The sequence below is a fragment of the Hevea brasiliensis genome, chromosome 9, assembly GCF_030052815.1.
Source record: "Hevea brasiliensis isolate MT/VB/25A 57/8 chromosome 9, ASM3005281v1, whole genome shotgun sequence".
Lineage (NCBI taxonomy): Eukaryota > Viridiplantae > Streptophyta > Magnoliopsida > Malpighiales > Euphorbiaceae > Hevea > Hevea brasiliensis.
The window spans coordinates 12,132,217-12,145,135 of record NC_079501.1 but is presented as its reverse complement, the minus strand read 5'-3'; the positions used below and the strand labels follow the sequence as shown (position 1 = coordinate 12,145,135).

Sequence of the window (12,919 nt, the reverse complement as noted above, 5' to 3'; positions counted from 1 at the left end):
GCTCGGGCAATTCTAGGGTTGTTGAGGCAGCAAATTGAAGGAAGGAGAATGACGAGGATGAGACCTTTAACCCTTGAATGTTTTAACTTAGAAATTCATCAAATTTAATATAAATTTAGAAAACAAATAAAATTAGTTTTACAGCTGAGTTGATGTCTTTAGTTCTTTTTTTTTTTTTTTATCATCTTTTGCGGCACGATGCAGTGGGGAACTGTGCGATGGTCAACGGTGAAGAGAGAATGGACGGTGATGAGAATTTGATTGCATATTGATGTGATGACATGGCCCACTCTTCCCATTATAACAACCACTGCCTAACATTTAGATTTAAGTGGTTTTTGCTCATCCTCACAATCCTCCTCTCCAACTGGGTATCATATTCCTACTCCAATTCCATTCAGGTGGATTCCTTTCTTCTTTCCAATCAAATTTCAGAATCACAGCTTTCTTGAATTCAAGTATCGATTTAATTTTTCAATTAAAAAAAAAACAATATGATTAGAAATAAAAAAAAATTAATCGACTGTTTAAACAGTGTAATTAATGTTCCAATAAGATTGACCAACTCAAGCACTGTGATTTATAAGGGCTAAGACGCAAATGAAAGGGTTTAATATCATGGCAGCCCATGTCATTTGACAAAAAAAAAAAAATTAATGAATCTTAATTAAGTGATATTAATATCATGCCTTCTTCGATTCCTGGTTTTTAAATTTCACTCTCTGTTATAATTTAAAAAATATTTTTTATAAAAATACTTTTTATTATTTAATTAATATATTTATCTCATATATGTATAAATATTTTTATATTTTAATAAAATTATCAAAATTTAAAAAATAAAAAGATGACTTACTATTTTGAGAAAAAAAATATTTTTTAAAATAAATTAATTTTGTATTTTATTAAAAATATCAATTGTAATTGGTTGTTGGATTATAAAATGTAAAATATATATATATTTTTTTTATTGTTATGGCAATAGTTTAGTGGGGGATGCTAATAAATGGACGAAATAGAAGGGGGCAAGAGCATGTGCTCTCTCCATGTGAAAAGAAGCATTTAGTGGACTTTCTTCTTCGCATGCAAGTTAGTCCAATGCGGGCGGTGAGTAAGTGCATAATTCACATGCTTTATTTAATTTTGTCTTTCCTTCTCTCCACCTCTCCTTTCTTTTCTAACCCCACACCTTCCTCTATGTAAACTTCAAATGTTAAAAAAAAAAAAAAAAAAAAAAAAGAAAAACTATAAATAACTTCTTTTTCCCCTTATGCTTTCAATTTTGGGTATTTGATTAATGTACGTAAGTTGTGGGTCTCTTTCCATTTCATTGTCTTCTATCAACACATGTTTTTTCCTTTCAACAAGTTCTTTTATTACATTTTCTCTTCTTTCTTTGTCATCCAATGACAGGAGTAGCTATCCATCTCTCATTTATATGTAATTACTAAGCAAACTCTTTTGATGTCTTTCTTCAGTTCTCCTTTTGCATCTAATGTTAAATGTCATCTCACTTCTCTTCTTCCTTCAATTAGGGCTTCCACCTTTTAGCTTTATATATATATATATAATTGGATCCGATTGAGAGATGAATTTAAGACTTCACAACCCTGAAAACTATTCTAATATTATTTCCTTCAATTTGTCTTAGTTTTTTATTTCCTTTCATGTATACATAAGGTAAAGTAATTCATCTATGATATTCAATTATTGAATTATGAGTCTAATACTGCATTAAAATAAAATATATATATATATATTTTTTAATGTACAAATATCAAATTTTTGTCTTTACATTGTTCAAAAGCGACTGGCATCATTTGGGTTGAGCTCTTGTTTGTATTTCTTTGATATTTGCTTGATCTTTATTGTGTATTAGCTCAAGCCTTTTATGGGAATGAAATTACATATCTTTGAAAAAAAAAAAAAAAAAAGTGACTAGCATCATTTGGAGACGAGCCATCTCTTGCTTGAATTTTCCTTCATAAGAAAGTTGGAAAAAATAAAAAAAAATAAAAAAACCCAACATATAGCATTAAGTAAAATTATGGGTGGTAATTAGAGTTAGTCTTAACTTTTTCTTTTTTGGACTAAAATATACAATTAAATATTGTAAAGAATATTGCTAATAGTTATAATTAACTGCACATATACAGTAATGGTGATCGAGAGACATTATTAATAATGACTTTGCTTGCCGGATTAATGAGTCATGCCTTATTAGGAATTTTCTTGTGTCTAATTAATCTCTTTGCCAGTGAAATTTGATGTTCTAGCAGTGATTAATTATAATTGAAGCCTCGTACTTGATATATCTTTATCCATATATATATATAAGGCAGTGTGGGAGACATATAAAATAAAGTTTAAATTATATAAATAAATGATACTAATCCTAATTAACTGCAATAATTAAACATAAACTAGCTCTTAAATTTCAAGAATGCTATTGGCATATTGTTGGTTATTTTGTCTTAATAATAAATTTTAATTTGAAAGCATCCAATCGTAAAAGCACGTTATACTTTTTTGCCATACCCTAAAAGCCAGAGGAGAAAATGATTCCTCATGGGTGCATGCAATAATTTATACTTTTTTTGCTAATAAAAAGTGTAAAATTACAAGTTAAAACTTAGCTTAATTAGCTATATACTAAACAAGAAAGCTGAAACAATAGGGTAATCAATTAAAGGGCATGAGCTTAGCTTACCTAAGCTATATAGAAGAGCATTTTAATGTGGGAACTAGAAAGAAGTGCTTTCTAAATCCATCAAACACTTTGGAAAGAAATAAAAGAGAGAGCAAATTAATGCTTTGAAAAAGAGATAAAGAGAGAGAGAGATTATAGTTAAGGGCAGTGCAATGGGGTAGCATAAGAGACTTAAGGGGAGATTCGTGGCCCCATAGGCCAAAGGCCAAAGGGAGATGGGGGCCTAGGAGCTTCACTTTCTCTCTTTCACGTGCCTTGGCTTGGCTAGCATTTCAAATAGTTTAATATTTTACAATGTTAGGCATGAAATTGTATGTACATATTAAATGTTGAAGAGGAAGTGAGAATAGCATAAGCTACATAAAAAGACAAATTTGGAAAAATCTTCTCCCATATTATCTGACAAATCTCGGACCAAACGGCACAACATAATCGGATTATACATGTTATGGACAAACGATGATGAATTCACTTTAGACTTTAGAGGCTCCCAGTCCCACTCCACTGTTCATTTTTTAATGCATAAAATAAATATATAAATAAGGCTTCATGGGGGCTTGCATTTCACGGTCCAATGAAAAGGAAGCAAGGAAGGTAGTGTTGATAACTTGTCTATAGTGTCACTGAGAAACGTCCACGCGCATGGATGGAGAGTGGGTATATGTAGATGCAACGCATGAAGAGGAAGGGCAAAATCAAGAACAAGAAGAAGGAGAAGGTTGGCCAAAGTGAATGAAAGGTGTCATGTGACTTTAGAGACCCATAAAATTACAAAAACTAGAGAACAAAAGTCTTTATGCCCTTTCTCTCTCGTCACTCTAATAATCACAACACAGAGAGAGAGAGAGAGAGAGAGAGAGAGAGGAACCCACCTCAATTTTTCGCTTTCTAGGAAAGCATATAGAGAAAGTGTGTGCCTGTGTTGCCGCTGGAGAGAGAGAGAGCGATTAAGAAAGCTCTGAGAGAAAAGAAGAGAGAGAAGAAGAAGAAGAAAAGGAAAGAAGAAGAAGCGATGATGATGATTATGAGGCAACAAATAACAACACGAAGGAGAACACACAACAAAGGAAGAAAGATACAAAAATACATATAGATAGATAGAGAGAGCGTGTGTTTGTGTGTGCTAGCTACTAAAGGGTCGTTATTGCATTTCTTGCCTTCTTTTTATTATTTCTTACATTTTTTTGGCTTTGTTTCTTCTTATCAGTCTCTCTTATGCTTCTGCTTCTCCTGCTCTCATCACTGCTGTGTCTGCCACAACCCTATATCTCTCCTTATCCTCACCGAGAAAAACTCAGTCATCTCTACCTCTCATACCCAAAGGCCAAAACTTTTCTTTTCATTTTATTCCATCTCAGAAAAGCCAAACCTGACAGTTGGGTGTGTGAGTGTGTGTGTGTGTGTGTGTGTGTGTCTATGTTGTTGTATATTTTTGCAAACAGAAACCCACCTCCCCAAAACCAGCTTCCAGAATAACCTACCAGCAATGGCAGCCATCCCAGAGTCCTACTTAGAGAAATAAAAATAGTAATAGAAGGAAACGAAGCCCACTATCCCCAACAAACAAGATCTCTTTCTCTATATCTCTTCTCTGATACAATTTCAGAGTTTCTTCTTCTTCCTTTTTTTTCTTTTCACCCCACCTCTTCTCTTTACATAACACCTACATACATATAGATCCATCCATAGATGTACCATCTCTCATATCGATGATTGTCATAAAAACGCTGCTTAGTATTGGATTTGCAGACATTATATAACCGATATTTGTGTTTGTGTGTGTGTATAAAGATTGTATCTTTCTTCAATTCTATCAAGAAAAATTCTTTAGTTGTGGCTACTACAAGGAGTAGGCAGCTCCTATCCGACTCTGGAGCCTTTGCAGACTGGGCTACGTCCTCTTCTTCTTCAGCCATACGTGCCGCGGGCCCGGACGACCTTTCCCTTGGGTTTAATGCCGGCCCTACAGCCGCCGCTGCCGCCGCTGCAGCAGCAGCTGGGGGCGGACCCACCGGCCCATCGTGGTCTAGCTCAGCCAGACAAATCAACTATGGGATCCCTCCTGAAATGGGCATGTTTGTTGTTGCTCCTGCTGCTTCGTTTAATCATCATCATCACCACCACCAGCATCAGCACCAGCATGAGCCGTCTATTAATCTTGCTGATCCAATGAATGGTCCGAATGCTGCTGCCACTGCGCTTGGTGTCGGTATGGGTGTAGGCGTTATCCCACTTCTCACGGCCGCTCCGTGTCTCGCGCCGCAAAACATGGATGATCAAGATTTGTTCAATAATGGGCGCAACAAGATCAGTGGAATCCAGTTCTGGCAAAACCAGACCTCTCATCACCACAGTCAATACAATATAAAGAAAACTGCTGCTTCGATTCTTGATCACAATAATTCTTCGGTGAATCTGCTTCAAAGCGTTAACAATACCAGCGCCGGTGGCGGTCTTGGCGGTAATTCTGCCTCATCTGGGGCAACAACGTGTCAAGATTGTGGAAACCAGGCCAAGAAAGATTGCAGCCATAGGAGGTGCAGGACGTGCTGCAAGAGTCGTGGTTATGATTGCACTACTCACGTCAAAAGCACGTGGGTACCGGCGGCCAGGAGGAGAGAGCGTCAGCTAATGGCAGCTGCAGCCGGAGGAGGTGCTGGTTCTTCTGGGTCTACTTCCGGGGTCAAGAAACCTCGACTCATAAATTCACAAACCACCACAACTTCTCATACTTCCACTTCTAACACTACTCCGCCAAGAAGCTTCGATACGAGCTCCAGTCACCAAGGTTTGATATTCCGACTTTCTTTCGTTTATATATACATAGTTTCTTTGCTGTAAAAATGAGAAAAGGTTTAGGGTTGTTAAAGGGGTGAAATTTTGAGTAGGGCTTGTTAAATTTCTGTGCGCAGATGCGAGTTTTAAAGAGGCATTGCCGGGGCAAGTACGTGCACCGGCTGTTTTCAAGTGTGTTAGAGTGACGGCAGTGGAGGATGGTGAAGATGAGTATGCGTATCAGGCTGTGGTAAAGATCGGTGGCCATGTGTTTAAAGGGTTTCTTTATGATCAAGGAGTTGAAGGAAGAGATGGGTTCCCTAATATATCCGAATTGCATTTGGGCGGTGCGAGCAGTAGTGGTGGTGGTGATGGGGGAGGAAGGAATGGAGCTTCCTCATCTTCCCCCATTATTGATCCTTCAGATGTTTATGGTGCATCCGGTGGAGGGTTGTTGGGAGGTTCAAGTTATGGTAATCCAATAAATTGAGGTTTACTTTCAAGGTTTATGTATTGGCATTATTTTAGTCAAATTTTCCTTATGTGCACTAGTCACTAATTACTATCAATAGGGTTTTGGTAAGTTGCTCTTCTAGAATTGTGTCTTGTTGACATGTTTTTGATATTTTCAGCTTCTTGGTTTGGGTTTTCTTGTTCCTCGTGTCCATTTCCCTTCTGTAATTGCACTGAGAGGAGGATCACCATATTCCAAAGGAGCTGCATTTTCTCACTATTAGAGTAATTTCTGTATCAAATTTTAGAAAAGATAGATAATAAAAGGCGAAAAATCCTGTTCTTCTAGATATATCAGTTCTTAAACTCTGTGATGTTAAAATCAGTCTGCTTTCTTGAAGTTGTAGCCTTCTTTTTTTTTCTTTTTTTTTTTCTTCTTGGTGAGATCTACAGTATAAAGTATCATCCATCATCAAAAGACATTTTGGTATTAACCTGAACTTTTAAGTGTTGCAATTTTGTCTTGCCCTTGTTCACTACTCTACTCATGGCTTCGGACATATATGTGGTCTATTTTTATTATAAAATTTCCCTCTTTGTACCGTATTTTCTGGTCTTTATTCCCTTGTTAGCATTATTCCAATTTTACATATGCATTCATGGTTTGCAGGCTAACATTGTGTTGCACCATTTTATATTTTCTGTTGGGTTGGTTTGGTTAGATTGGTTCTTCATCAACTGGAAGTAAATGAGGAACCCATCATTATTTTGCTGCTTTAGACTTCAGCACGAGAAGTAGTTGCGATGTCTCCATCATTTATTGCCAAACAAAGCATTACATGGATGTCCTTTTCGACCCACTACACTCCTTCCATCTTTTTTATAATATCTACAATTGCATGCATTCATCAACACATGGTGTACTTGCTGCTGCTTGCTATCCTTGTATTGCAAATGCTTCCCCCACCCAATTTTGAGTATTAGATTTGTATCCCTCCTTCATATCATCTAACATTTTAATCTTTTGCTGGTTTGTTTTTTATTTTTGGTAAACATTGATTTGTGGTCAATTTTGCATCTATTGTGCCACAAGTTGATTCACTATGCATTGATTCAGTACTTCTCCAGTGGTTTTTAGTTGAACCAAACTCCTTTAAGGGCCTACTTAATTGGATTATTTATTTGTTTCTGTTTCCCATGTTGCGTGTGTGCAATGTATGGAATATTTGAGAAATATTATTATATCCCTAAGTGGGTTTTTTTATTCTTCTCAATCTGGCAGTTATGACTTATCCTTTTGGCTATATTTTTTTTGTGTATAAATGTTGGCTAATGTGGATTGATTAAAGTGGTGGTGTATTTAATGCTTGCTTGGCTTTTTCTTTCCGTCCTTTGACGTGTTGTCTCCCATTGGATCTCTTCATTTAGATTATGGAATGCATAGATTTTGTCATGTGGATCAACATCATTTTTTTTTTCATATTTGCTTATATATGATGTCATTGTTTGATATGCTGCGCACCACATTTGTAAACTATGCATGAGTGATAGGATAAAGACAATCCCCATTGAAGCTGTTGCCTTCTTTCTTTCTTTCTTTCTTTTTTCATCCTTCTTTATTTCTTTTTAGAACTTTATTAGATACCTTTGCATATATTGCAGATGGCAGTACTGCCTGTCTCCATACTAGGCAGCAGCACATGTTCCTGTATGCTTGCTATTTGGCTGACAGATGGATGTGTGCGGTGAGAGAGATTAATTTTAACATTTGTGCCCATTTGTGGTACTTGCTCACTAATCCCATTATTTATGTTATTGCTTTTGTGGCCTTCTCTTTGCCATTTTGTTAAGTTCCATGCTGAGGGAAAATGGAGTTTTATTCTGCTATTTATAGGATTGTGTAGTTCTCCACAAATGTTTGTGCATTTATGGGTTATGTTAACAATTTCTTAATTATTTTCTGTTAATATTATAAGGTCGTCTTATAGGATTTCTTTGCATATATAACGGTGTATGTGTATGCTGTGTACATTATGATGTACCCTTCTAGTGAACCAATATGTGTGTGTGTGTGTGTGTGTGTGTGTGGAAGAAAACTGAGACAACAAAAACAAAGTTACTGAACAGTAATAAATACTTTTAATCACTGCTTGTTTCCATTAGTAATCATAATTCTTTGATGGTAAACCTAACTATCGACTTGAAATTTGTGATTGAAGAAATAAACTTGGGTAGACTTTTGCATAATATATAGGTAATGCGCTGCCTTGCTTCTTAAGCTTGTAATACTGACTTGATTTAGATTTTGCAATCTTCATTCCTCTATATCCGAAAGAAAGGAGGGAGATGTATAACCGCATGCAACTTGTCCCATCGTTGGATGCTGAAACCACTTATTTTGGAATATGTGAATCTACTGAATTACTTGATAGTGTTGTCTTTTTTGAACCATACTGCCCTTGTTTGTTTGTAATGCTCATTTAGTCCTTATGGATTTGCTATTTACATAGCATATGTCATATTGGTAGCATGAAACGCAGATATCTGACTGGGCTTAATGTGATTAGATCATTGAACATGTTTGGTCTTTTTGTTGTCAATTCATGAAAGAAGCAATGATTTTGCTGCAGTGAGATTGAAGATTTTTGTTTAAAATGTTTGACCATTTTGTGAATTAGAAATTCTAATATTCTGCGTGCTATGCCCTAATCATTTTGAGCTCTATCTTTGGGTGGTTTTTGTTTGACACCGTCTGTTTGCATTAGTTGCATCATGTTTATTCTTTTCATTAGGCAGGTTCACCCTTGGGTTTTCTCTCTCCCTTTATTTTGAAGTGCAGCACACTTGCTGATTTGTTTTAACTCGTAGATAGTTTGTGCATTGGCTAAATAATTTGTTGAAATAGTATACATGTTTGCTGACATATTTGATTACTTGCTAGAATAGCTGCTGCATCTTTTATCCTGTGTCATGTATGATCAGGTAAGATCATGTATGCAAATGATATATGTTTTTAATAAATTATTGTCTGACGTCATATGCCAGTATTTGTCACTTGTAACAGTTGTATACTCGTCAATGAAAAAAAAAGGTGAATTTTCATATTTATGTTAGTTTTGAGCATGGCTGTCAAAAATGACAAGTAGTTCATTACTGTAAAGACCCTGGAGGAAAGCACATTCTTGTTAGTGGCAAGTTGTCTGTTCATTGGCTGTTCTACAAATCAAAAGAAGCAATAGAGTTTCTATACGTGTTAGGAATGTGGAACATTTTAAGAGCATAGATTCGCAAGTACACGTATGATTCAGTCTTCCTGGTCTGTCTTTGTGTGTACGAGGCTTTTCAGAATTTGTATCTGAGCATATTAACTAGGTCCAAATGATTGATTCTGATTGTAATATCGGAGTTTATTGTGCCTGGTGAAACACTGATTGTGTTATATTTCAATGTTGGTTTGTTGCGTTTGTTTTTGGCATGTGGAGGATCACCATCTTCCATTATCAGTGATTCCCATGAATGATTCCCTCTTTTGTTTTACATACATGTATGGTACGAACGCACTCAAGAAAAAATTATTCATAAAAGTGAGAATTTCTTCTTCCACCGTCAAGTACCCTGTGGGTGAAGACCTCAAGGGTTGCAAGTCTAGTGCGGTTTTCTTTTCTATTATTTTCTTTACAATAAAATAAAGAAGAAAAAAAAAAATGGTGAGATAGCAGTGGAAGGATGATTGGTTCAATAAAAAGTAGTACACAAGGCATTCGTGTTAGTAATAATTATCCAGCAAAAACAATACAAGGGGGGAGCAGTCGGGCCAAAAAATATGTTGTTGGGGGAGATTTGGTGACTGGTTTCAAGGGAAAGAGAAGAAGCACACGAAAGGATAAAGAAGTTACCTTTGTTCTTTCACTTTTTATTACTTGATACTTAGTACTCCGCATACATCTTGACTTGAGCAAAAAGGGATCTCTGCGGTGGGGAATTCATGTTTGGAGCAGCTGCGCTGTGGCAGGTTTCAGAGTGCACTAGCTACTGCTGGCTGCGGACAGAAGTCCCTCAATTCTAAAACGACAGTTTTCCTTAAATGCGTGGGTGTGGATATTGCTCTGGATTGCATTTTTGGTAGTGGGAAAATCATGCACAGGGATTTGTCTGGAGTTTCCAAAGTGAGCATTTCTGAATATGATTATTGGTGTTCAGCACGCGAGGCTCTCTTATTTGTGGGAGCTCTGAGAGGGTTGTCAATCAGATGTTGCCATTTTTTTTTTTCTTCAGTTGGGTTGAGAATTGGAATAGCAATTAAAAACTAATAGCGAAGTCATTAAGACAAAATTAAGAAAGTCTGCCTACAGTTGTAAGCTAATTAAAAATGGATAAATATGTCTTTACATTTATTATAATTATTTATAAAAGATTGTCGATTACTTGATTATTTTATGTGACTCGATAGTTGTTATTCTACGAGAACCATATAATAAAAGAAAAAGCAGCCAAACGGATTGTTATGGTAGAGGCTTCTGTAATCTGCGAAGTCCCAGCTTCATTCAAATCATTTGATTTTATTTTTAAGTAGTCCATTTTAGCCTCATTTTATCAGTTCTTAGGGCAAAGCACCCAAAAGAATTAATAGGGTTTCTAATTTTTTGGATCAAATCTTTTAGCAGGCCAACATATCCTTCTACAGCATGAGAATTGTTTCATTTCCAGTTTCTTGCATCATGAACTTAACAGCATAAAGAAAAAAAAAAAAAAAAAATCTACCAATATAAGCAGCCTGCATCTTGTGCAGTCAGCTTCCACTTTCATTACCACTTCGCGAAAGAGAATTAATGCCCAAAATTGGCTTTAAAAGGATACAAGACTCAAGATTACCATAAACTTTGAGGCCGCCCATTGCAATGCAAAACTTTCAATGCCGAACTGCTATTACTCACTGTTTTGGGGTTCAATTATTTTCTGCGGGTAATTGAACTTTTCTCTATTATTTCTTTTAGCTTTTAACTTCTTAATTAATCTTTCCTCACAAAGTTGGCATAGCCTTCCTATAAAGAATAGTACAACAAAAAAAAAAAAAAAAGAGAAAACTTAATGATGTGTGTATTTTTAAAACTTTCTATATATGTTTATTGAGTGGAAGTTGGAGATGAGAACATATGCTCATTGCATGGAATGTAATATGAGAGAGATGGAAGCATGTGGATGGGGTTAGGGTTAGAGGACAGAGTACAGAGGTGACAGAATCAGGGTCCAGCCATAATGGGAGGATGTTGAAATAGGATCATTTGCTTAACAAACAGACACCAAGTAGAATAGTGAGATTCCCAACCCCACATCCACATGCCCTCTAATCCCATCCCTCCCACTGCACCTGATATTATGTCCCCTTGCTTTCTCAATGGCTGACTGATCTGATGTGCCACTGCACTATTATCTACTGGGCCATCACCATTAATAAATTACACTCATCGTTACATAAAAAATCTTTTCTTTTAAATATTAGAAAAAATAATAAAATTTAAAATTTAGAGATGACTATTTTCATTCCAACTTAAAAATCCAACCTTCCTCACAATGCAATGTAAATATTCTGTTTCAACAAAATATTTACAATTATTAATAGTGGAAATTTAATATTTAATATTAATTTCATAATATAGAAGATGGGGAATTTAATTTCTTATTTAAACAATAAATCAATTATATCTTTTTTGAGAACAAAACACCATTAATGATTATAATAAGAGGAAAATTGTGTGCAAAGCACAGGGAGGCATATTTGCATTCACAATGGATCCATATTATAAAATATATATATATATATATATATATATATATATATATATATATATATATATATATATATATATATATTTATTTATTTTAAAGGTTATAAAAAAAAAGAAATACATGAATAGAATAATGCAAAAGTTCCTTCCATGATGGTGGTATAATTGCTACTTTTAGTGCTCATATGCAGTGGTATTATATAAAAATTAATGAATTAAAAAAAAACTCAATTAAAAGGAATATTGAAATTTTAATTGCAAAAGTTTCTTCTTGTAGTATGTTATTATAATTGCCTCACTTTTAGTGCTTAAATGCACTTGGTTATAATATGGTTTTATGTGGGTGTGCTATAGAATCTCTAATTATGTTCCTAAGTCTCTAATCCCCTACCTACCATTAAAAAAAAATAAAAAATTCAAGGATGTGAACAAAACTTTTAAGCAAATATCTTCAATTTTTTTAAAAAAAAAAAACCAATGTTTATTCTCCACAAAAAATGATGGGAATACTTTTAAGAAATCTGAAAAGTATTCTCCTAGAATAATAAAATAATAATTAAAAAATGGTAAACAATTACTTTCTTAATGGGCAAAGTTTAGATGTTGTTAACCATTGTAAGTATTATTTTAGTGATTAATATATTGAAGAATGAAATTTCAATATCAAGTGTGTAATTATATATATATATATGCATTAGAATCAATTCACATATACGAATTAATTAGACATTTTTATAGATTTTCATTTTTTTTATATCCATATTTTTACTAATTAATTATTGATTTATTATTTAATAATGTAAATCATGCATGCAAATTTTAAATTAACAGGATATCTAAATATCAATTATAAAAATTATTATAAAATGTAAATTTTATTTTTCAACTTAACTAAAGTTATTTGAATATAAAAACTATAAAATTGTTAAATTTTATGCATACCGATAAGAATATATATATTTAATTTCAATAATCACAATCTATTTTCTTATTTTCGTAATTATACGAACTTGCATTTCATGTGAAACAAGAATTCACGACAGCTTCACACATTCTATTCCAGCTTTTGTAAAATACCAAAAACCAGAAAAAAAGAAAAAAATTTCATAGCTATCTTAAACTTTAATAAGATGCAAATTTATTCAAGTCTTTCAAACTGTATGTGTAAATATTCTCTACTGGGGAATATCGGTGT

The 12,919-nt window shown here is 34.4% G+C and overlaps 1 protein-coding gene across 1 annotated transcript; it reads left to right on the top strand.

Moving 5' to 3' along the window:
* Positions 1-3,334: 3,334 nt before the first annotated feature.
* Positions 3,335-6,290, top strand: LOC110644764 (protein LATERAL ROOT PRIMORDIUM 1). The gene is made up of 2 exons (XM_021797692.2): positions 3,335-5,498; positions 5,623-6,290. The coding sequence occupies exons 1-2, from the start codon at positions 4,778-4,780 to the stop codon at positions 5,973-5,975; spliced, it is 1,074 nt and encodes a 357-aa protein (XP_021653384.2). The 5' UTR covers positions 3,335-4,777; the 3' UTR covers positions 5,976-6,290.
* Positions 6,291-12,919: the final 6,629 nt, after the last annotated feature.